The following is a 20,185-nucleotide window of genomic DNA, read 5'->3' on the forward strand; positions in this document are numbered from 1 at the left end:
TGAAAACTAAACAGTGGTCAGTACAGGACAGGAGCCAAACTATTGTAACACAAATATCGACCCCGATACCGTATGCGTTTAGTCATTATCACGTAAAGTAAAGTCACGTGACATTACGAAATCATACTACATACCAAGGAAGTATCAGTGAAATGGATGGCCCTTTTCAACATGCAAAGTAGTCGTTCCCGGATTTACCCGATTGTGTAAGTGTAGTTTGACTACTGAAAAACTATTATAACGAGCCTTATCAACAAATGTAATGAATTATTGAAATAATTTACGTCTTTTTGTTTAACGTGAAAGCTTTTTTGTCTTTGGAGGCGTAGGTGAAAGATAACATTGTTATTTTACTGGCATATATCTCACCTGAATTCCGTTTAAAATCGCACAGAAGTTCATGTTTTTTAAACACACCAGGAAATAACTGTTTTAACCATGAAAATGAAAGTGGCAAAATCCTTTCTATATTCAAAAGTGCTTAAAAACAGAGATGATTGTACGAATGCAGCTATATCATGAGTATGTGTTTATGAAACACTATCAAAAAGTGATGGTATCAGGTGTTCTCGAAAAGGTGAGCGGATCCTGCTGAACCGATACCACCCGTCCAGAAATCCCGCAGGAGCGTGGTCGATGACGTGGCTGGGCTGTAGGTGAGAGGATTGATGTCCTGGCGTGGCTGACGAAGGCTGTGCGATGTGGGAGTGTGGTTGATGACGTGGCTGAGCTGTAGGTGAGAGGATTGATGTCCTGGCGTGGCTGCCGAAAGTTGTGCGCTCTAGGAGCGTGGTTGATGACGTGGCTGGGCTGTGGGTGAGAGGGTTGATGGCCTGGCGTGGCTGGCGATGGCTGTGCGCTGTAAGAGCGTGGTTGATGACGTGGCTGGGCTGGAGGTGAGAGGATTGATGGCCCGGGGTGGCTGGCGATGGCTGTGCGCTGGAGAATCGTGGTTGATGACGTGGCTGGGCTGTGATGGGAATATTGGAGTGGCGATTGTGTAGGTGAAGGGAATGTTGGATTGGCGGTTGTTTAGGTGATGGTTGTGTAGTTGATGGGAATGTGGAAGTGGCTGTTATGTAGGTGAAGGGAATGTATGGGTGGCGGTTGTGTAGTTGATGGGAATGTTGGGGTGGCGGTTGTGTAGGTGACGGGAATGTTGGGGTGGCTGTTGTGTAAGTGATGGGAATGTTGGGGTGGCTGTTGTGTAAGTGGTGGGAATGTTGGGGTGGCGGTTGTGTAGGTGATGGGAATGTTGGGGTGTCGATTGTGTAGGTGATGGGAATACTGGGGTGGCTGTTGTGTAGTTGATTGGAATGATGGAGTGGCGTTGTGTCGGTGATTTGAATATTGGTCTGACGGTTGTGTAGGTGATCGGGGATGTTAGGGTGGCGGTTGTGTAGGTGATGGGAATGTTGGGGTGGCGGTTGTGTAGGTGATGGGAATGTTGGGGTTGCTGTTGTGTAGCTGATGGGAATGTGGAAGTGGCGGTTGTGTAGGTGATGGGAATATTGGGGTGGCGGTTATGTAGGTGAAGGGAATGTTGGGGTGGCGGAGCGGCGTTGTGTCAGTGATTGGAATATTGGGGTGGCTGTTGTGTAGTTGATTGGAATGTTGGAGTGGCGTTGTGTAGGTGATGGGAATGTTGGGATGGCGGTTGTGTAGATGATGGGAATGTTTGGGTGGCGGTTGTGTAGATGATGGGAATGTTGGGGTGGCGGTTGTGTAGGTGATGGGAATGTTGGGGTGGCGGTTGTGTAGGTGAATGGAATGTTGGGGTGGCGGTTGTGTAGATGATGGGAATGTTTGGGTGGCGGTTGTGTAGATGATGGGAATGTTGGGGTGGCGGTTGTGTAGGTGATGGGAATGTTGGGGTGGCGGTTGTGTAGGTGATGGGAATGTTGGGGTGGCGGAGCGGCGTTGTGTAGGTGATTGGAATGTTGAAGTGGCGGTTGTGTAGTTGATGGGGATGTTGGTGTGGCGGAGTGGCGTTGTGTAGGTGAAGGGAATGTTGGGGTGGCGTTGTGTCGGTGATTGGAATACTGGGGTGGCGGTTGTGTAGGTGATGGGAATATTGGGCTGGCGGTTGTGTAGGTGATGGGAATGTTGGGCTGGCTGTTGTGTAAATGATGGGAATGTTGGGGTGGCGGTTGTGTAGGTGATGGGAATGTTGGGGTGTCGGTTGTGTAGGTGATGGGAATGTTGGAGTGGCGGTTGTGTAGGTGATGGGAATGTTTGAGTGGCGGTTGTGTAGGTGATGGGAATGTTGGAGTGGCGTTGCGTAGGTGATGGGAATGTTGGAGTGGCGGTTGTGTAGGTGATGGGAATGTTGGAGTGGCGGTTGTGTAGTTGATGGGGATGTTGGTGTGGCGGAGTGGCGTTGTGTAGGTGAAGGGAATGTTGAAGTGGCGGTTGTGTAGTTGATGGGGATGTTGGTGTGGCGGAGTGGCGTTGTGTAGGTGATGGGAATGTTGGAGTGGCGGTTGTGTAGTTGATGGGGATGTTGGTGTGGCGGTTGTGTAGTTGATGGGGATGTTGGTGTGGCGGAGTGGCCTTGTGTAGGTGATGGGAATGTTGAAGTGGCGGTTGTGTAGTTGATGGGGATGTTGGTGTGGCGGAGTGGCGTTGTGTAGGTGAAGGGAATGTTGGGGTGGCGGTTGTGTAGGTGATAGGAATGTTGGGGTGGCGGTTGTGTAAATGATGGGAATGTTGGGGTGGCTGTTGTGTAGGTGATGGGAATACTGGGGTGGCGGTTGTGTAGGTGATGGGAATGTTGGAGTGGGGTTGTGTAGGTGATGGGAATGTTGGAGTGGGGTTGTGTAGGTGATGGGAATGTTGGGCTGGCTGTTGTGTAGGTGATGGGACTGTTGGAGTGGGGTTGTGTAAGTGATGGGAATGTTGGAGTGGCGGTTGTGTAGGTGATTGGAATGTTGGAGTGGCGGTTGTGTAGGTGATTGGAATGTTGGAGTGGGGTTGTGTAGGTGATGGGAATGTTGGAGTGGCGGTTGTGTAGGTGATTGGAATGTTGGAGTGGGGTTGTGTAGGTGATGGGAATGTTGGAGTGGGGTTGTGTAGGTGATAGGAATGTTGGAGTGGGGTTGTGTAGGTGATGGGAATGTTGGAGTGGGGTTGTGTAGGTGATGGGAATGTTGGAGTGGCGGTTATGTAGGTGATGGGAATGTTGGGCTGGCGGTTTTGTAGGTGATGGGAATGTTGGGCTGGCGGTTGTGTAGGTGATGGGAATGTTGGAGTGGCGGTTATGTAGGTGATGGGAATGTTGGGGTCGCGGTTGTGTAGGTGATGGGAATGTTGGGCTGGCGGTTGTGTAGGTGATGGGAATGTTGGGGTGGCGGTTGTGTAGGTGATGGGAATGTTGGGCTGGCGGTTGTGTAGGTGATGGGAATGTTGGGGTCGCGGTTGTGTAGGTGATGGGAATATTGGGCTGGCGGTTGTGTAGGTGATGGGAATGTTGGGGTGGCGGTTGTGTAGGTGATGGGAATGTTGGGCTGGCGGTTGTGTAGGTGATGGGAATGTTGGGGTGGCGGTTGTGTAGGTGATGGGAATATTGGGCTGGCGGTTGTGTAGGTGATGGGAATGTTGGAGTGGCGGTTGTGTAGGTGATGGGAATGTGGAAGTGGCGGTTGTGTAGGTGATGGGAATGTTGGGGTGGCGGTTGTGTAGGTGATGGGAATGTGGAAGTGGCGGTTGTGTAGGTGATGGGAATGTTGGGGTGGCGGTTGTGTAGGTGATGGGAATGTTGGGGTGGCGGTTGTGTAGGTGATGGGAGTGTTGGAGTGGGGTTGTGTAGGTGATGGGAATGTTGGAGTGGCGGTTGTGTAGGTGATGGGAGTGTTGGAGTGGGGTTATGTAGGTGAAAGGAATGTTGGGGTGGCGGAGTGGCGTTGTGTCGGTGATTGGAATACTGGGCTGGCGGTTGTGAAGGTGATGGGAATGTTGGGATGGCGGTTATGTAGGTGAAGGGAATGTTGGGATGGCGGTTATGTAGGTGATGGGAATGTTGAAGTGGCGGTTGTGTAGGTGATGGGAGAGTTGGAGTGGCGGAGTGGCGTTGTGTAGGTGATGGGAATGTTGGAGTGGCGGTTGTGTAGGTGATGGGAATACTGGGATGGCGGTTATGTAGGTGATGGGAATGTTGAAGTGGCGGTTGTGTAGTTGATGGGGATGTTGGTGTGGCGGAGTGGCGTTGTGTAGTTGATGGGAATGTTGGGGTGGCGGTTGTGTAGGTGATGGGAATGTTGGGGTGGCGGTTGTAAGTGATGGGAATGTTGGGGTGGCTGTTGTGTAGGTGATGGGAATGTTGGGGTGGCTGTTGTGTAGGTGAAGGGAATGTTGGAGGGGCGGTTGTGTAAGTGATGGGAATGTTGGGGTGGCTGTTGTGGAAGTGATGGGAATGTTGGAGGGGCTGTTGTGTAGGTGATGGGAATGTTGGAGGGGCTGTTGTGTAAGTGATGGGAATGTTGGAGGGGCTGTTGTGTAGGTGATGGGAATGTTGGAGGGGCGGTTGTGTAAGTGATGGGAATGTTGGAGGGGCGGTTGTGTAGGTGATGGGAATGTTGGGCTGGCGGTTGTGTAGGTGATGGGAATGTTGGAGTGGCGGTTGTGTAGGTGATGGGAGAGTTGGAGTGGGGTTGTGTAGTTGATGGGAATGTTGGGGTGGCGGTTGTGTAGGTGATGGGAATGTTGGAGTGGGGTTGTGTAGTTGATGGGAATGTTGGGGTCGCGGTTGTGTAGGTGATGGGAATGTTGGAGTGGCGGTTGTGTAGGTGATGGGAATGTTGGGGTGGCGGTTGTGTAGGTGATGGGAATGTTGGGGTGGCTGTTGTGTAAGTGATGGGAATGTTGGGGTGGCTGTTTTGTTGGTGATGGGAATGTTGGGGTGGCGGTTGTGTAAGTGATGGGAATGTTGGGGTGGCTGTTGTGTAGGTGATGGGACTGTTGGAGGGGCTGTTGTGTAAGTGATGGGAATGTTGGGGTGGCGGTTGTGTAAGTGATGGGAATGTTGGGGTGGCGGTTGTGTAAGTGATGGGAATGTTGGGGTGGCGGTTGTGTAAGTGATGGGAATGTTGGGGTGGCGGTTGTGTAAGTGATGGGAATGTTGGAGGGGCTGTTGTGTAAGTGATGGGAATGTTGGGGTGGCGGTTGTGTAGTTGATGGGAATACTGGGGTGGCGGTTGTGTAGGTGATGGGAATGTTGGGGTGGCTGTTGTGTAAGTGATGGGAATGTTGGAGGGGCTGTTGTGTAAGTGATGGGAATGTTGGGGTGGCGGTTGTGTAGGTAATGGGAATGTTGGGGTGGCTGTTGTGTTGGTGATGGGAATGTGGAAGTGGCTGTTGTGTAGGTGATAGGAATGTTGGGGTGGCGGTGGTGTAGTTGATGGGAATGTTGGAGCGGTGGTTGCTTAGTTGATGGGAATTTTGGGCTGGCCGTTGTGTAGGTGATTGGAATATGTGGGTGATGGTTATGTTGCTGATGGAATGTTGAGTTCATGGTGGTATAGGAGACTGGAATATTGAGATTATGGTTGTGTAGGTGATAGGAATATTGGGTTGATGTAGGTGCAGGTGATGGAAATGTTGGTTCTGTGCATTGACGCCCGAAAGCTTTACCAACTAGGCCACCCTACCACCCCTGATCGTATTGTGAAAGAGGTTTCAATAAGTGCGTCCAATATTTATTTAAATTTGATACATAGTTGGGGGTGGCCGTTTCATTACTGACTACGTTGTGAATATGTTCATGGGTTAGAAGTACTGCATGTTTAACACAGGTTGGGTATGTGGATGTGTATAGTATAGGCATTTCAAACAATAACTTGTCTTCGAAGTGTCATTAAACCATTATTTAATGTTTTATTATTTTAATTTTTTTTCTGTTGCATTTTACACGGTTTGCACAGTATAAAATAAGAATAAAATACTTAATGTTAAAACATAGCTTTCATCAGATATTCTGATAGATATACCGTAGAAAAACTGCATGTATTTGACTGTGTTTACATTGTCATGTTATTCGTGTGCTGACGGTATGTAAACAATACAGGAAGTGTGTTTCCTCCACATATTTTGTACAATATATCTGTGAACAAGACTCTGAGTGGGCAGTGTGTATTTTATGTCATAAAAATAAGGAACTTATCCTTTTTTCACTTTTAAGCCTTGATTATTTTTATCTGAAAACATGATGAGAAATATAAAACATGGTATATTGTCACATTTTGGGTTCGCCTCGATTATCGAAAAACCATCCGGAAAGCAGACTATAAGACATTGAGTCCTCACTTACGGTAATGCATCGTGCCTGACAACTCCAGCAGCAACACATCACTAGAATGAGTTGCCCAGCCACAAATATTTCACTCTGTCGTCTTCCTTGGTTGTTTCTACCCACTCAGTACACCGCCAACAATGTTCTGTTCATTGCTATGCTACACATGGGCGGTGGGTGAGAGGGTTGATGGCCTGGCGTGGCTGGCGATGGCTGTGCGCTGTAAGAGCGTGGTTGATGACGTGGCTGGGCTGTGGGTGAGAGGGTTGATGGCCTGGCGTGGCTGGCGATGGCTGTGCGCTGTAAGAGCGTGGTTGATGACGTGGCTGGGCTGTGGGTGAGAGGGTTGATGGCCTGGCGTGGCTGGCGATGGCTGTGCGCTGTAAGAGCGTGGTTGATGACGTGGCTGGGCTGTGGGTGAGAGGGTTGATGGCCTGGCGTGGCTGGCGATGGCTGTGCGCTGTAAGAGCGTGGTTGATGACGTGGCTGGGCTGTGGGTGACAGAGTTGATGGCCTGGCGTGGCTGGCGATGGCTGTGCGCTGTAAGAGCGTGGTTGATGACGTGGCTGGGCTGTGGGTGAGAGGGTTGATGGCCTGGCGTGGCTGGCGATGGCTGTGCGCTGTAAGAGCGTGGTTGATGACGTGGCTGGGCTGGAGGTGAGAGGATTGATGGCCTGGCGTGGCTGGCGATGGCTGTGCGCTGTAAGAGCGTGGTTGATGACGTTGCTGGGCTGTGGGTGAGAGGGTTGATGGCCTGGCGTGGCTGGCGATGGCTGTGCGCTGTAAGAGCGTGGTTGATGACGTGGCTGGGCTGGAGGTGAGAGGATTGATGTCCTGGCGTGGCTGGCGATGGCTGTGCGATGTGGGAGCGTGGTTGATGACGTGGCTGGGCTGTGGGTGAGAGGATTGGTGTCCTGGCGTGGCTGACGAAGGTTGTGCGATGTGGGAGTGTGGTTGATGTCTTCACTGGACTGTGGGTGAGAGGATTGAATGTTCTGTTCATTGCCATGCTACACATGGTCCTTACTTTACAACCACTCGAATGTTCTGTTCATTGCCATGCTACACATAGTCCTTCCTTTACAGCCGCTCGAATGTTCTGTTCATTGCCATGCTGCACATAGTCCTTCCTTTACAACCGCTCGAATGTTCTGTTCATTGCCATGCTACACCTGGTCTTTCCTTTATAACCACTGGAATGTTCTGTTCATTGTCATGCTGCACCTAGTCCTTCCTTTAAAGCCACTAGTATGTTCTGTTCATTGCCATGCTACACATAGTCCTTTCTTTACAACCACTCGAATGTTCTGTTCATTGCCATGCTACACATAGTCCTTTCTTTACAACCACTCGAATGATCTGTTCATTGCCATGCTACACCTAGACATTCCCTTACAACCGCTCGAATGTTTTGTTCATTGCCATGCTACACCTGGTCCTTCCTTTACAACCACTCGAATGTTCTGTTCATTGCTATGCTACACATGGGCGGTGGGTGAGAGGGTTGATGGCCTGGCGTGGCTGGCGATGGCTGTGCGCTGTAAGAGCGTGGTTGATGACGTGGCTGGGCTGTTGGTGAGAGGGTTGATGGCCTGGCGTGGCTGGCGATGGCTGTGCGCTGTAAGAGCGTGGTTGATGACGTGGCTGGGCTGTGGGTGAGAGGGTTGATGGCCTGGCGTGGCTGGCGATGGCTGTGCGCGGTAAGAGCGTGGTTGATGACGTGGCTGGGCTGGAGGTGAGAGGATTGATGGCCTGGCGTGGCTGGCGATGGCTGTGCGCTGTAAGAGCGTGGTTGATGACGTTGCTGGGCTGTGGGTGAGAGGGTTGATGGCCTGGCGTGGCTGGCGATGGCTGTGCGCTGTAAGAGCGTGGTTGATGACGTGGCTGGGCTGTGGGTGAGAGGGTTGATGGCCTGGCGTGGCTGGCGATGGCTGTGCGCTGTAAGAGCGTGGTTGATGACGTGGCTGGGCTGGAGGTGAGAGGATTGATGGCCTGGCGTGGCTGGCGATGGCTGTGCGCTGTAAGAGCGTGGTTGATGACGTTGCTGGGCTGTGGGTGAGAGGGTTGATGGCCTGGCGTGGCTGGCGATGGCTGTGCGCTGTAAGAGCGTGGTTGATGACGTGGCTGGGCTGGAGGTGAGAGGATTGATGTCCTGGCGTGGCTGGCGATGGCTGTGCGATGTGGGAGCGTGGTTGATGACGTGGCTGGGCTGTGGGTGAGAGGATTGGTGTCCTGGCGTGGCTGACGAAGGTTGTGCGATGTGGGAGTGTGGTTGATGTCTTCACTGGACTGTGGGTGAGAGGATTGAATGTTCTGTTCATTGCCATGCTACACATGGTCCTTACTTTACAACCACTCGAATGTTCTGTTCATTGCCATGCTACACATAGTCCTTCCTTTACAGCCGCTCGAATGTTCTGTTCATTGCCATGCTGCACATAGTCCTTCCTTTACAACCGCTCGAATGTTCTGTTCATTGCCATGCTACACCTGGTCTTTCCTTTATAACCACTGGAATGTTCTGTTCATTGTCATGCTGCACCTAGTCCTTCCTTTAAAGCCACTAGTATGTTCTGTTCATTGCCATGCTACACATAGTCCTTTCTTTACAACCACTCGAATGTTCTGTTCATTGCCATGCTACACATAGTCCTTTCTTTACAACCACTCGAATGATCTGTTCATTGCCATGCTACACCTAGACATTCCCTTACAACCGCTCGAATGTTTTGTTCATTGCCATGCTACACCTGGTCCTTCCTTTACAACCACTCGAATGTTCTGTTCATTGCTATGCTACACATGGGCGGTGGGTGAGAGGGTTGATGGCCTGGCGTGGCTGGCGATGGCTGTGCGCTGTAAGAGCGTGGTTGATGACGTGGCTGGGCTGTTGGTGAGAGGGTTGATGGCCTGGCGTGGCTGGCGATGGCTGTGCGCTGTAAGAGCGTGGTTGATGACGTGGCTGGGCTGTGGGTGAGAGGGTTGATGGCCTGGCGTGGCTGGCGATGGCTGTGCGCGGTAAGAGCGTGGTTGATGACGTGGCTGGGCTGGAGGTGAGAGGATTGATGGCCTGGCGTGGCTGGCGATGGCTGTGCGCTGTAAGAGCGTGGTTGATGACGTTGCTGGGCTGTGGGTGAGAGGGTTGATGGCCTGGCGTGGCTGGCGATGGCTGTGCGCTGTAAGAGCGTGGTTGATGACGTGGCTGGGCTGGAGGTGAGAGGATTGATGTCCTGGCGTGGCTGGCGATGGCTGTGCGCTGTAAGAGCGTGGTTGATGACGTGGCTGGGCTGTGGGTGAGAGGATTGGTGTCCTGGCGTGGCTAACGAAGGTTGTGCGATGTGGGAGTGTGGTTGGTGTCTTCACTGGACTGTGGGTGAGAGGATTGAATGTTCTGTTCATTGCCATGCTACACATGGTCCTTACTTTACAACCACTCGAATGTTCTGTTCATTGCCATGCTGCACATAGTCCTTCCTTTACAACCGCTCGAATGTTCTGTTCATTGCCATGCTACACCTAGTCTTTCCTTTATAACCACTGGAATGTTCTGTTCATTGTCATGCTGCACCTAGTCCTTCCTTTAAAGCCACTAGTATGTTCTGTTCATTGCCATGCTACACCAAGTCCTTCCTTTACAACCACTCGAATGTTCTGTTCATTGCCATGCTACACATAGTCCTTTCTTTACAACCACTCGAATGATCTGTTAATTGCCATGCTACACCTAGACATTCCCTTACAACCGCTCGAATGTTTTGTTCATTGCCATGCTACACCTGGTCCTTCCTTTACAACCACTCGAATGTTCTGTTCATTCATTGCCATGCTACACATAGTCCTTCCTTTACAGCCGCTCGAATGTTCTGTTCATTGCCATGCTGCACCTTGTCCTTCCTTTACAGCCACTCGAATGTTCTGTTCATTGTCATGCTGCATCTAGTCCTTCCTTTATAACCACTCGTATGTTCTGTTCATCGCCATGCTACACCTAGTCCTTCCTTTACAACCACTCAAATGTTCTGTTCATTGCCATGCTGCACCTAGTCCTTCCTTTACAACCACTCGAATGTTCTGTTCATTGCCATGCTACACATAGTCCTTTCTTTACATCCACTCAAATGTTCTGTTCATTGCCATGCTACACCAAGTCCTTCCTTTACAACCACTCGAATGTTCTGTTCGTTGCTATGCTACACCTAGTCATTCCTTTAGAACCACTCGAATGTTCTGTTCATTGCCATGCTACACCTAGTCCTTCCTTTACAACCTCTCAAATGTTCTGTTCATTGCCATGCTGCACCTAGTGCTTCCTTAACAGCCACTCGAATTTTCTGTTCATTGCCATGCTACACCTAGTCCTTCCTTTACAACCACTCAAATGTTCTGTTCATTGCCATGCTGCACATAGTCCTTCCTTTACAACCACTCGAATGTTCTGTTCATTACCATGCTACACCTAGTCCTTCCTTTACAACAAATCGAATGTTCTGTTCATTGTAATGCTACACGTAGTCATTCCTTTACAACCACTCGAATGTTCTGTTCATTGCCATGCTACACCTAGTCCTTCCTTTAAAACCACTCAGATGTTCTGTTCATTGCCATGCTGCACATAGTCCTTCCTTTACAACCACTCGAATGTTCTGTTCATTGTCATGCTGCACCTAGTCATTCCTTTACAACCACTCGAATGTTCTGTTCATTGCTATGCTACACGTAGTCATTCCTTTACAACCACTCGAATGTTCTGTTCATTGCCATGCTACACATAGTCCTTCCTTTACAACCACTCGAATGTTCTGTTCATTGCCATGCTACACATAGTCCTTCCTTTACAACCACTCGAATGTTCTGTTCATTGCCATGCTACAGCTAGTCATTCCTTTACAACCACTCAAATGTTCTGTTCATTGCCATGCTGCATCTAGTCCTTCCTTTATAACCACTCGAATGTTCTGTTCATTGCCATGCTACACCTAGTCCTTCCTTTACAGCATCTCGAATGTTCTGTTCATTGCCATTCTACACCTAGTCCTTCGTTTACAACCACTTGAATGTTCTGTTCATTGCCATGCTGCACCTAGTCCTTCCTTTACAACCACTCGAATGTTCTGTTCGTTGCTATGATACACTTAGTCATTCCTTTAGAACAACTCGAATGTTCTGTTCATTGCCATGATACAGCTAGTCCTTCCTTTACAACCTCTCAAATGTTCTGTTCATTGCCATGCTGCACCTAGTGCTTCCTTAAAAGCCACTCGAATTTTCTGTTCGTTGCCATGCTACACCTAGTCCTTCCTTTAAAACCACTCGAATGTTCTGTTCATTTCCATGCTACACCTAGTCATTCCTTTACAACCACTCGAATGTTCTGTTCATTGCCATGCGACACCTAGTCCTCACTTTAAAACCACTCGAATTTTCTTTTCATTGCCATGCTACACCTAGTCCTTCCTTTAAAACCACTCGAATGTTCTGTTCATTGCCATGCTGCACATAGTCCTTCCTTTACAACCACTCGAATGTTCTGTTCATTGACATGCTACACCTAGTCCTTCCTTTACAACCACTCGAATGTTCTGTTCATTGACATGCTACACCTAGTCCTTCCTTTAAAACCACTCGAGTTTTCGGTTGATTGTCTTGCTACACCTAGTCATTCCTTTACAACCACTCGAATGTTCTGTTCACTGCCATTCTACACCTAGTCATTCCTTTACAACCACTCGAATGTTCTGTTGATTGCCATTCTACACCTAGTCCTTCCTTTAAAACCACTCGAATGTTCTGTTCATTGCCATGCTACACCTAGTCCTTCCTTTACAACCACTCGAATGTTTTGTTCATTGCCATGCTACACCTAGTCCTTCCTTTACAGCCACTCGAATGTTCTGTTCGTTGCCATGCTACACCTAGTCCTTCCTTTACAACCAATCGAATGTTCTGTCCATTGCCATGCTACACCTTGTCCTTCCTTTACAACAACTCGAATGTTCTGTTCATTCTCTCGCTACACCTAATCCTTCTTTTAAAACCACTCGAATGTTCTGTTCATTGCCATGCTACACCTAGTCCTTCTTTTAAAACCACTCGAGTTTTCTGTTGATTGTCTTGCTACACCTAGTCCTTCCTTTAAAACCACTCGAATGTTCTGTTCATTGCCATGCTACACCTTGTCCTTCCTTTACAACCACTCGAATGTTCTGTTCATAGCCATGCTACACCTAGTCCTTCCTTTAAAACCACTCGAATGTTATGTTCATTGCCATGCTACACCTAGTCCTTCTTTTACAGCCACTCGAATGTTCTGTTGATTGCCATGCTACACCTAGTCCTTCCTTTACAATCACTCGAATGTTCTGTTCATTGCAATGCTACACATTGTCCTTCCTTAACAAGCACTCGAATGTTCTTTTCATTGCCATGCTGCACCTAGTTCTTTCTTTACAACCACTCGAATGTTCTGTTCATTGCTATGCTACACCTAGTCCTTTCTTTACAGCCACACGAATGTTCTGTTCATTGACATGCTACACCTAGTCCTTCCTTTACAGCCACTCGAATGTTCTGTTGATTGCCATGCTACACCTAGTCCTTCCTTTACAATCACTCGAATGTTCTGTTCATTGCAATGCTACACATTGTCCTTCCTTAACAAGCACTCGAATGTTCTTTTCATTGCCATGCTGCACCTAGTTCTTTCTTTACAACCACTCGAATGTTCTGTTCATTGCTATGCTACACCTAGTCCTTCCTTTACAGCCACACGAATGTTCTGTTCATTGACATGCTACACCTAGTCCTTCCTTTACAGCCACTCGAATGTTCTGTTGATTGCCATGCTACACCTAGTCCTTCCTTTACAATCACTCGAATGTTCTGTTCATTGCAATGCTGCACCTAGTCCTTCCTTTACAGCCACTCGAGTGTTCTGTTCATTGCCATTCTACACCTAGTCCTTCCTTTACCACCACTCGATACCCTTTGTATTTCAGGAATCATTTTTCTCTGCTTTTGTGGGGCGTACTTCTCAGAACAAATACACCTAATTAAGACATACACCAACAGCCGTGTCACAAACGTGTCATTCCTTGGCAGTAGCTGCGCAAGCAGGTTAATGTTGAATAGGATTGCAGATAGGGATTATTCTCCTTTGTTTGTTTGTTTGTTTTACGCCACACTCAACAATATTCCAGCTACATGTCATATCACGGCGGTTTGTAAATAATCGAGTATAGACCAGACAATCCAGTGATTAATATCATGAGCATCGATACCCGCAATTGAGATCGATGACATGCATCAACCAAGTCAGCGAGCTTGACCACCCGCCCCCTTTAGTCGCCTCTTACGGCAAGCATGGGTTGCTGAAGACCTGTTGTAACCTTCATCTTCCCGGGTTGGACTGTCCTCCTGGGTCCTACAGTTTGCCAAACGCCTCTTACTACTATCATTGACAAGATTACACAAACGTTATGAAAATGTAATTTATTGGTCTGGAAGGAATTTTTAATTTATTTAAAATAAATTTGACATTAATTTTAAAATATGTTTGTAAGTGATTGGACACGGGATTGGGATACGATGACATGCACCAACCAAGTCAGCATAGTCACCTTTAACGGCAAGCATAGTTTGCTGAAGACCTTTTCTACCCCGATCTTCATGTGTCTGAAAATGTATAATATAGTACACCTTTATTACGACTTGGTGTAATACGGTTCATAAATATCTTCTTGGAATTAATTGTGTTCATTTATTTGCGAAGTATATGTCCTTTTTAATATTTCAATTTCTGATAAACTGTTATTTTTTTGATGGATGTTAAGCCTGATGACGTTAAACACACACACCTTCCTTTTGGAACATCAACTTTTTAACACGAACAGCTAAACGGCGAAAGATAGCAGAACAGATAATTCATTGTGCCTTTAGTTACAATTACAATAAATAAATTAAGAAACGAGGCCTAGTTAGAAAACCACACTTGGCATGCCAGCAGAAAATGTTTTTTAATGAGGACGGGTTAGACCAGTTGTTCTTGCCAGGTCCCCACCCCTCCTCCAGTTGCTAGATCCACTGTCCCCACCCCCCACCCCTCCTCCAGTTGCTAGATCCACTGTCCCCACCCCCCACCCCTCCTCCAGCTGCTAGATCCACTGTCCCCACCCCCACCCCTCCTCCAGTTGCTACATCCACTGTCCCCACCCCCACCACCCCTCCAGTTGCTACATCCACTGTCCCCACCCCCCACCCCTCCTCCAGCTGCTAGATCCACTGTCCCCACCCCCACCCCTCCTCCAGTTGCTACATCCACTGTCCCCACCCCCACCACCCCTCCAGTTGCTACATCCACTGTCCCCACCCCCCACCCCTCCTCCAGTTGCTAGATCCACTGTCCCCACCCCCCACCCTCCTCCAGATGTTCGATCCACTGTCCCCACCCTCCTCCAGATGCTACATCTACTGTCCCCACCCTCCTCCAGATGTTACATCTACTGTCCCCACCCTCCTCCAGATGCTCCATCTACTGTCCCCGGCCTCCTCCAGATGCTCCATCTACTGTCCCCACCCTCCTCCAGATGCTCCATCTACTGTCCCAACCCTCCTCCAGATGCTCAATCTGCTGTCCCCACCCTCCTCCAGATGTTACATCTACTGTATCCACCCTCCTCCAGATGTTACATTTACTGTCCCCACCCTCCTCCAGAGGCTCCATCTACTGTCCCCACCCTCCTCCAGATGCTCCATCTACTGTCCCCACCCCTCCTCCAGAGGCTCCATCTTCTGTCCCCACCAATCCTCCAGAGGCTCCATCTACTGTCCCCACCCCTCCTCCAGAGGCTCCATCTACTGTCCCCACCCCTCCTCCAGAGGCTCCATCTACTGTCCCCACCCCTCCTCCAGATGCTCCATCCACTCCCCAGCCCTCCTCCAGATGTTATATCTACTGTCCCCACGAGAAATAAACCAACAACTTCTTTACCCAGTTTTAAGCCACTTGACGCTACAAGATCCAGTGCCAGCATACGCTGTGTAAGTCCTTGTTGTATTGATCTCCTCAAGCCAGCAACATATAGCATCACGTGACGTCCCACGCTGGTTATAAGCAGGCCCCAACCTACCTGGTGGTACTTTGGGAACATTCGTGTGGATAGTCGCGTCATCGTCATCTCCTTAGTGACAGCCTGTAGAACCGGGAGTAGTCGTGAATCCTGTGATCATCTGTGAACACTTTAAGATGACGCCGACATGGTCAAGCGATGCTGGAAACTTATGCCTGGCATTTTACTTCATGTCAATATTTTCCACATGCAGCACAGAACAATGTGAACTTCCGAAGGTGGACAACTTTCCGCCTTGTTCTGTCATCATCAGGAACATCGGCATCAAATTGTGCCAAGTCAGATGTCATGAAAAGGGCGGATGTTTGAGTTTCGAATACAATTATGAAACTTTAACCTGTCGACTATCAAGTGATGAAGCAGATAAAATTATGAAGAGGGAAGGATACATCGTACAGTTTAAGGATCACTCTTATGTAAGTAAAATATACAGGCTGCTCAATCAAATCTAAATTCATAAGTTTCATGGTGTCTTCTCAATTATCATAGAACGCCATGATTACTCATCCGGTCCAGGTTCAGAGTTTACGTTATTACATCAGGGTACCGTTCAACAAAGCGATCTGAGCGCAACGACTATCGTAAGCCAGTGTTAAAGTTTGGGAGTTACGATCACCTTAGCGCTAAGATGGCTTTGTGGAACGGGGCTCAGATCATTTTTTCTCACAATCCTGTTATATAAACCGCCTCCACATAATAAAGGCAATAAATACATTTGGTCCCCTTCCTTTGTGTTTAAAGGTCCAGACAAGGCCTTGTGCATCCAAGACCTGCAGCCTGAATTCCCGATGTTTGGTGACGAGATCTGGGAAAGCTGTTTGTGCAGACGATGAGCGCCCAGAGAAATGTGCAATATTGAGCTTTCAACTAATGTTTTTAACTGCTTACGAGATTTTTTTTTATCAATACACATTTATCTGTATTTATATTTCTTATTTTTCAAACACACTGTAAAATATGCTTATGTCTAAAAGTTGATTTCATCCTAAATCAATCGTATGTCTACAAATAATTTCACTGCCCTATGTATTTATTGTTGAAAGACTACCAGAAAAGCCTCATTTTCTTGCTAATCTCGTAGAACAATACTTTTCTAAAGAAATATTTTGGAATGGCCATGCTGTGTCTACTGCTTTGTTTCCTCTAAGATAAATTAATAACATAACCACGAGAGGGATTGTGAATAAGTCCGGGATCTATCTCGATCTACATATTTTGTTAAGTTGTAAGCTGTTGATTGCAATTGCATACACTATTATTGTTTAAGGTGACAGTACTCTATCAGACCAACACGTTCTATCTACACAGAAACCTATGTAGTAGGTACTGATTATGAAGTGTAAAACGTCAACGCAAGAACACAATACGTCTCAATTATCAGATAAACAGATTCCATTGGGGGCAAAAGGTATACACCCCATACGGAAGACGTGAAAATTAACACACTGATGCCTGCTTGCATGTCAGTGACAGCTCATAGCGAAGGGCAAGGTCACCATCGGAATAAGAAAAGACAACCGTGATCTACTCACAGCGATTTACGCTAGAGATGGGGAACGTTATAGACCTCCCTTAATATTTATGCATGACCCCAAGGTCAAATTCCAAAACGAGGCTTTTGCCGAATGGTGGCAAAGCTAACACCCGGAAGTGATTTACCGCTCGTCTCGCATGTCTCGGTCAGCTTGGTCGACAATTTTGTTCAAATCCAATCTAAGAGCGCGGGGAGCTCCAAGTTGAACAAGGGATTCCAGTGTAACAGCGATGGGTTCATCAACAGTAGCAAAAGTAGGTATATTGTGATTTTACACTAAATAACAATGACCACTTTGACAGATCACCTTTATGTCATTTATGCTGTTGTTGTGGACTGATTTCCATTGACGTAACATGATTTGGCTAAGACAGACATAATGACTCATAATCAGCCCTTTAAATGTGTACAAGCCCTTTATTTTATTTACTTATATATATATATCTATCTGTGTGTGTGTGTGTGTGTGTGTGTGTGTGTGTGTGTGTGTGTGTGTGTAAGTATGTGTGTGTGTGTGTGTGTGTGTGTGTGTGTGTGTGTGTGTGTGTGTGTGACGTATATTGCAACCGTCAAGAATGCAATTTTTTGGCTTTTTCTATAAAACGAATTTTGTGTAAACCATAATCATTCACAAATCTTTCATGAATTATATAAAAGATATTTAAAAAAAGTCAAAGTGACACGGCACAATGTTTTAAGTGTTAAATGATAGGAGAATTGCATTCATACAATTGACATCTGTATGTATTTCTTCACAGCTTCAATGTATTTACAGATTTTTCTGACAAAAGATTCTAAAGTGAGGGTTTCTGCAACAAGCTGTCCATGTGCCATCAGACAGAGACAGTGTTTGAAGTGTTTAATAGTAGAACACTTATTAAATTGCATTCATATAATTGACATTTGTATGTATTTCTTCACAACTTCAATGTATTTTCAGATGTTTCTGAAGTGAGGGTTTCTGCAACAAACTGTTCATGTGCCATCAGGTAGATCGAGCCAGTGCTGTGGACATCAGTTTGAATACAATTATGTATGTACATTGTGTAATAAAATATTTGAGTCTCAAACGATTTGACACTTTTATCTATCACAGGCAATTTTAGCACAATTCTATATGAGTGCGCAAGGGAAACCAAAATTCATCAACTGTCCAACCTATCAAAGTAATTTATCCCGCAATGAGTGTATGTTTTAATCTTTTTTTTGGACGGAACCTTTTTCAATGGTAGATCTAATAGTGGTCTTCTTTTTATTGATCAGAAGGCAACATTACAAAATCGTTTAGGATCCCGAGCAGCAGGAAGGAAGAGCAGCTTGCGGATGCCAGGTATGTAGCAGGGCTTCGAGACATAATGTTCCATGATTTTTATACAGAGATCTTATGGAATGGATTGATTTAGATATTTTCCTGATCTCTATGTTACTACTGTAAACGTCAAGGGTCTTTTAGTTTTGTTGTTTTCGGAAACCTTTTTGATATTATTATGATCAAGTGTTTGTTGTGACATGGGATTTGGGCTTGCATAAGAGCTACAGGTGTAGGACTTTTAAGGGTCGTGTCCTTATTATCAACATAACGCTGGGATTTGATGATAAGGGACAGTTACCAAGGGTATAAATCTGGAAAAGTGCATGTCATACAAAACGTGGCATTCAATTCAAATCATGTGTTGCCACCTGAACCACCTGAAAGTGAGATATGGATTACAATGAATAATGGCAGCTTATCAATCTTTAACAAATTCACACTGAAACTTTGAAAGGATTACGACAAGTTAGTTGTTTTCTGTTTCAGCATGTTCAGGGTTTGTGGGGAGGTTCACAGACATCCTCAGGGAGGATACGAAGTATTGAGTGAGTATTTTTGTGTGTGATAATTACAAACTACATGTATTCATCGTGGTATATTTCAATGCATTGTGAAACATCACACTCACAATAGTCCAACTCTGTGATGGCGGCCTGTAAATAATTGAACATGGACCAGGCAATCTAGTGATTGTTATTATCAGCAAAGATCCATGCCCTCAGAGTATGATGACAACCTAGTCTGACCACCCAACTCATTAGTTGATTAGTGTTTGGATGTTGTTTTGTCGTTGTGTTTGTGTGTGTATGTACGAGTGTATTTAACTTAACTCATGAATCTTATACTTGTTTCTGTGCTTTTACAATGTAACCCAAATTTCCTTGGGAATCATAAAGTATTATCTTATTCATATCATTTCTGAACAAAGTGTCATTTCAAGGTTAGATCTCTGTCAAAACAATGTAATGGAAAAGCCAAACAAAAAGCATAGAAATAAAAGTAAATACTGCATTGCATTAATCTGCATTTCAAGAAAATTTAGCAATAATTCATGGAATGATATTGACCTCGGTGAGGATCTTTCTGCATTGTCGAACAAGTTATTCCCTATGTAATGTATGTGTTGAATGACCCTGACTATTGTTTTGACATTTGTTAAATATGGGGATAAATGTCATCTCTGAATGTTTGACATGAATTATTATAATTAGGGCAGTTCTTAGTCGGAATCACAACTGGGGTCTTTTCATTTGAATCAAATGTACAACATGTACAGTTTGGACATTTCTGTGATGTGAATGCTATTTATGTTTGTAGAATGTCCGGATGAATAAAAGAGACAGTCATCTGTGCAGCATGAATGCAAAGAAAGACCATAGAAGAGCAACAGTGAGTGATAAATATTGGTACTGGGACACACAAAGGCTGGTCTGGCTAATGTGACAAGACCAACCAATGCCAAGCTGGAGTGGAATCCTTCCAGGACATTCAAGAAATTCTTGTCTTGTGGTAAACACTTGAAAGGAATGATAAATTGGACTGATTGTCTTTAAATGTGGACCCCAACACCAAATGGAAAGTTCACAATTCTACTTACACAATGCAGCAGGGATAGAGTCCAACTGGTATCCCTTCATCCTGGTTCCTGTTCATCCATGGCAATATAGAAAGAAAAGGAGGATTGAGGGAAAGTTAGTTCTCTGAACTGGTGAACATAATCCATAGGTACTGTCAAGCGAACAGTTATCGCACTCTGTTATGGGTATTGATGAATAGGATGAAATTGCATACTGCATCAGGAACCATCATGTGAACACTGTTCAATTTGCGATATACATGTACTATAGGCATATGAATAAAAGAAAGTGATAATTTGATTGTTGCTTATGTTTCATTTGCCAGCTGTGTAAATGGGGATATTTCATGAT

General features: G+C 46.4%; 4 protein-coding genes and 1 long non-coding RNA gene across 5 annotated transcripts; 1 reads left to right on the forward strand and 4 right to left on the reverse strand.

Moving 5' to 3' along the window:
- Window positions 1–1,383: 1,383 nt before the first annotated feature.
- Window positions 1,384–5,509, reverse strand: LOC125383534 (proline-rich extensin-like protein EPR1). Its single transcript, XM_048401873.1, has 3 exons — window positions 3,192–5,509; window positions 2,282–2,741; window positions 1,384–2,115 (listed from the first exon to the last, which is right to left on the reverse strand). The coding sequence occupies exons 1-3, from the start codon at window positions 5,507–5,509 to the stop codon at window positions 1,384–1,386; spliced, it is 3,510 nt and encodes a 1,169-aa protein (XP_048257830.1).
- A 937-nt stretch (window positions 5,510–6,446) lies between these two features.
- LOC125383535 (extensin-like) lies at window positions 6,447–7,295 on the reverse strand. Its single transcript, XM_048401875.1, has one exon. It carries the CDS (start codon window positions 7,293–7,295, stop codon window positions 6,447–6,449), a length of 849 nt encoding a protein of 282 aa, XP_048257832.1.
- Window positions 7,296–7,764: 469 nt separating this feature from the next.
- LOC124128439 (extensin-like) lies at window positions 7,765–8,613 on the reverse strand. Its single transcript, XM_048401876.1, has one exon. The coding sequence runs from the start codon at window positions 8,611–8,613 to the stop codon at window positions 7,765–7,767; it is 849 nt and encodes a 282-aa protein (XP_048257833.1).
- Window positions 8,614–9,082: 469 nt separating this feature from the next.
- On the reverse strand, window positions 9,083–9,691 carry LOC124128438 (extensin-like). Its single transcript, XM_046491857.2, has one exon. The coding sequence runs from the start codon at window positions 9,689–9,691 to the stop codon at window positions 9,083–9,085; it is 609 nt and encodes a 202-aa protein (XP_046347813.2).
- Window positions 9,692–18,207: 8,516 nt separating this feature from the next.
- On the forward strand, window positions 18,208–19,755 carry LOC125383547. Its single transcript, XR_007222791.1, has 3 exons — window positions 18,208–18,275; window positions 18,744–18,802; window positions 19,575–19,755. It is a non-coding gene; the product is annotated as an uncharacterized LOC125383547 (long non-coding RNA).
- The last annotated feature ends 430 nt before the right edge of the window (window positions 19,756–20,185 follow it).

This window comes from Haliotis rufescens, unplaced genomic scaffold, assembly GCF_023055435.1.
Source record: "Haliotis rufescens isolate VD_foot unplaced genomic scaffold, xgHalRufe1.0.p SCAF_24, whole genome shotgun sequence".
Taxonomy (NCBI): domain Eukaryota; kingdom Metazoa; phylum Mollusca; class Gastropoda; order Lepetellida; family Haliotidae; genus Haliotis; species Haliotis rufescens.

Coding starts and splice junctions, on each gene's coding strand:
- LOC125383534 (XM_048401873.1), bottom strand. CDS start 5,509: ATGAACTCAACATTCCATCAGCAACATAACCATCACCCACATATTCCA. Junction 2,742..3,191: donor TTCCCATCACCTACAAAACC/GCCAGCCCAACA, acceptor CCGCCACCCCAG/TATTCCCATCACCTACACAA. Junction 2,116..2,281: donor CCAACATTCCCATCACCTAC/GCAACGCCACTC, acceptor TTTACACAACAG/CCAGCCCAACATTCCCATCA.
- LOC125383535 (XM_048401875.1), bottom strand. CDS start 7,295: ATGGCAATGAACAGAACATTCAATCCTCTCACCCACAGTCCAGTGAAG.
- LOC124128439 (XM_048401876.1), bottom strand. CDS start 8,613: ATGGCAATGAACAGAACATTCAATCCTCTCACCCACAGTCCAGTGAAG.
- LOC124128438 (XM_046491857.2), bottom strand. CDS start 9,691: ATGGCAATGAACAGAACATTCAATCCTCTCACCCACAGTCCAGTGAAG.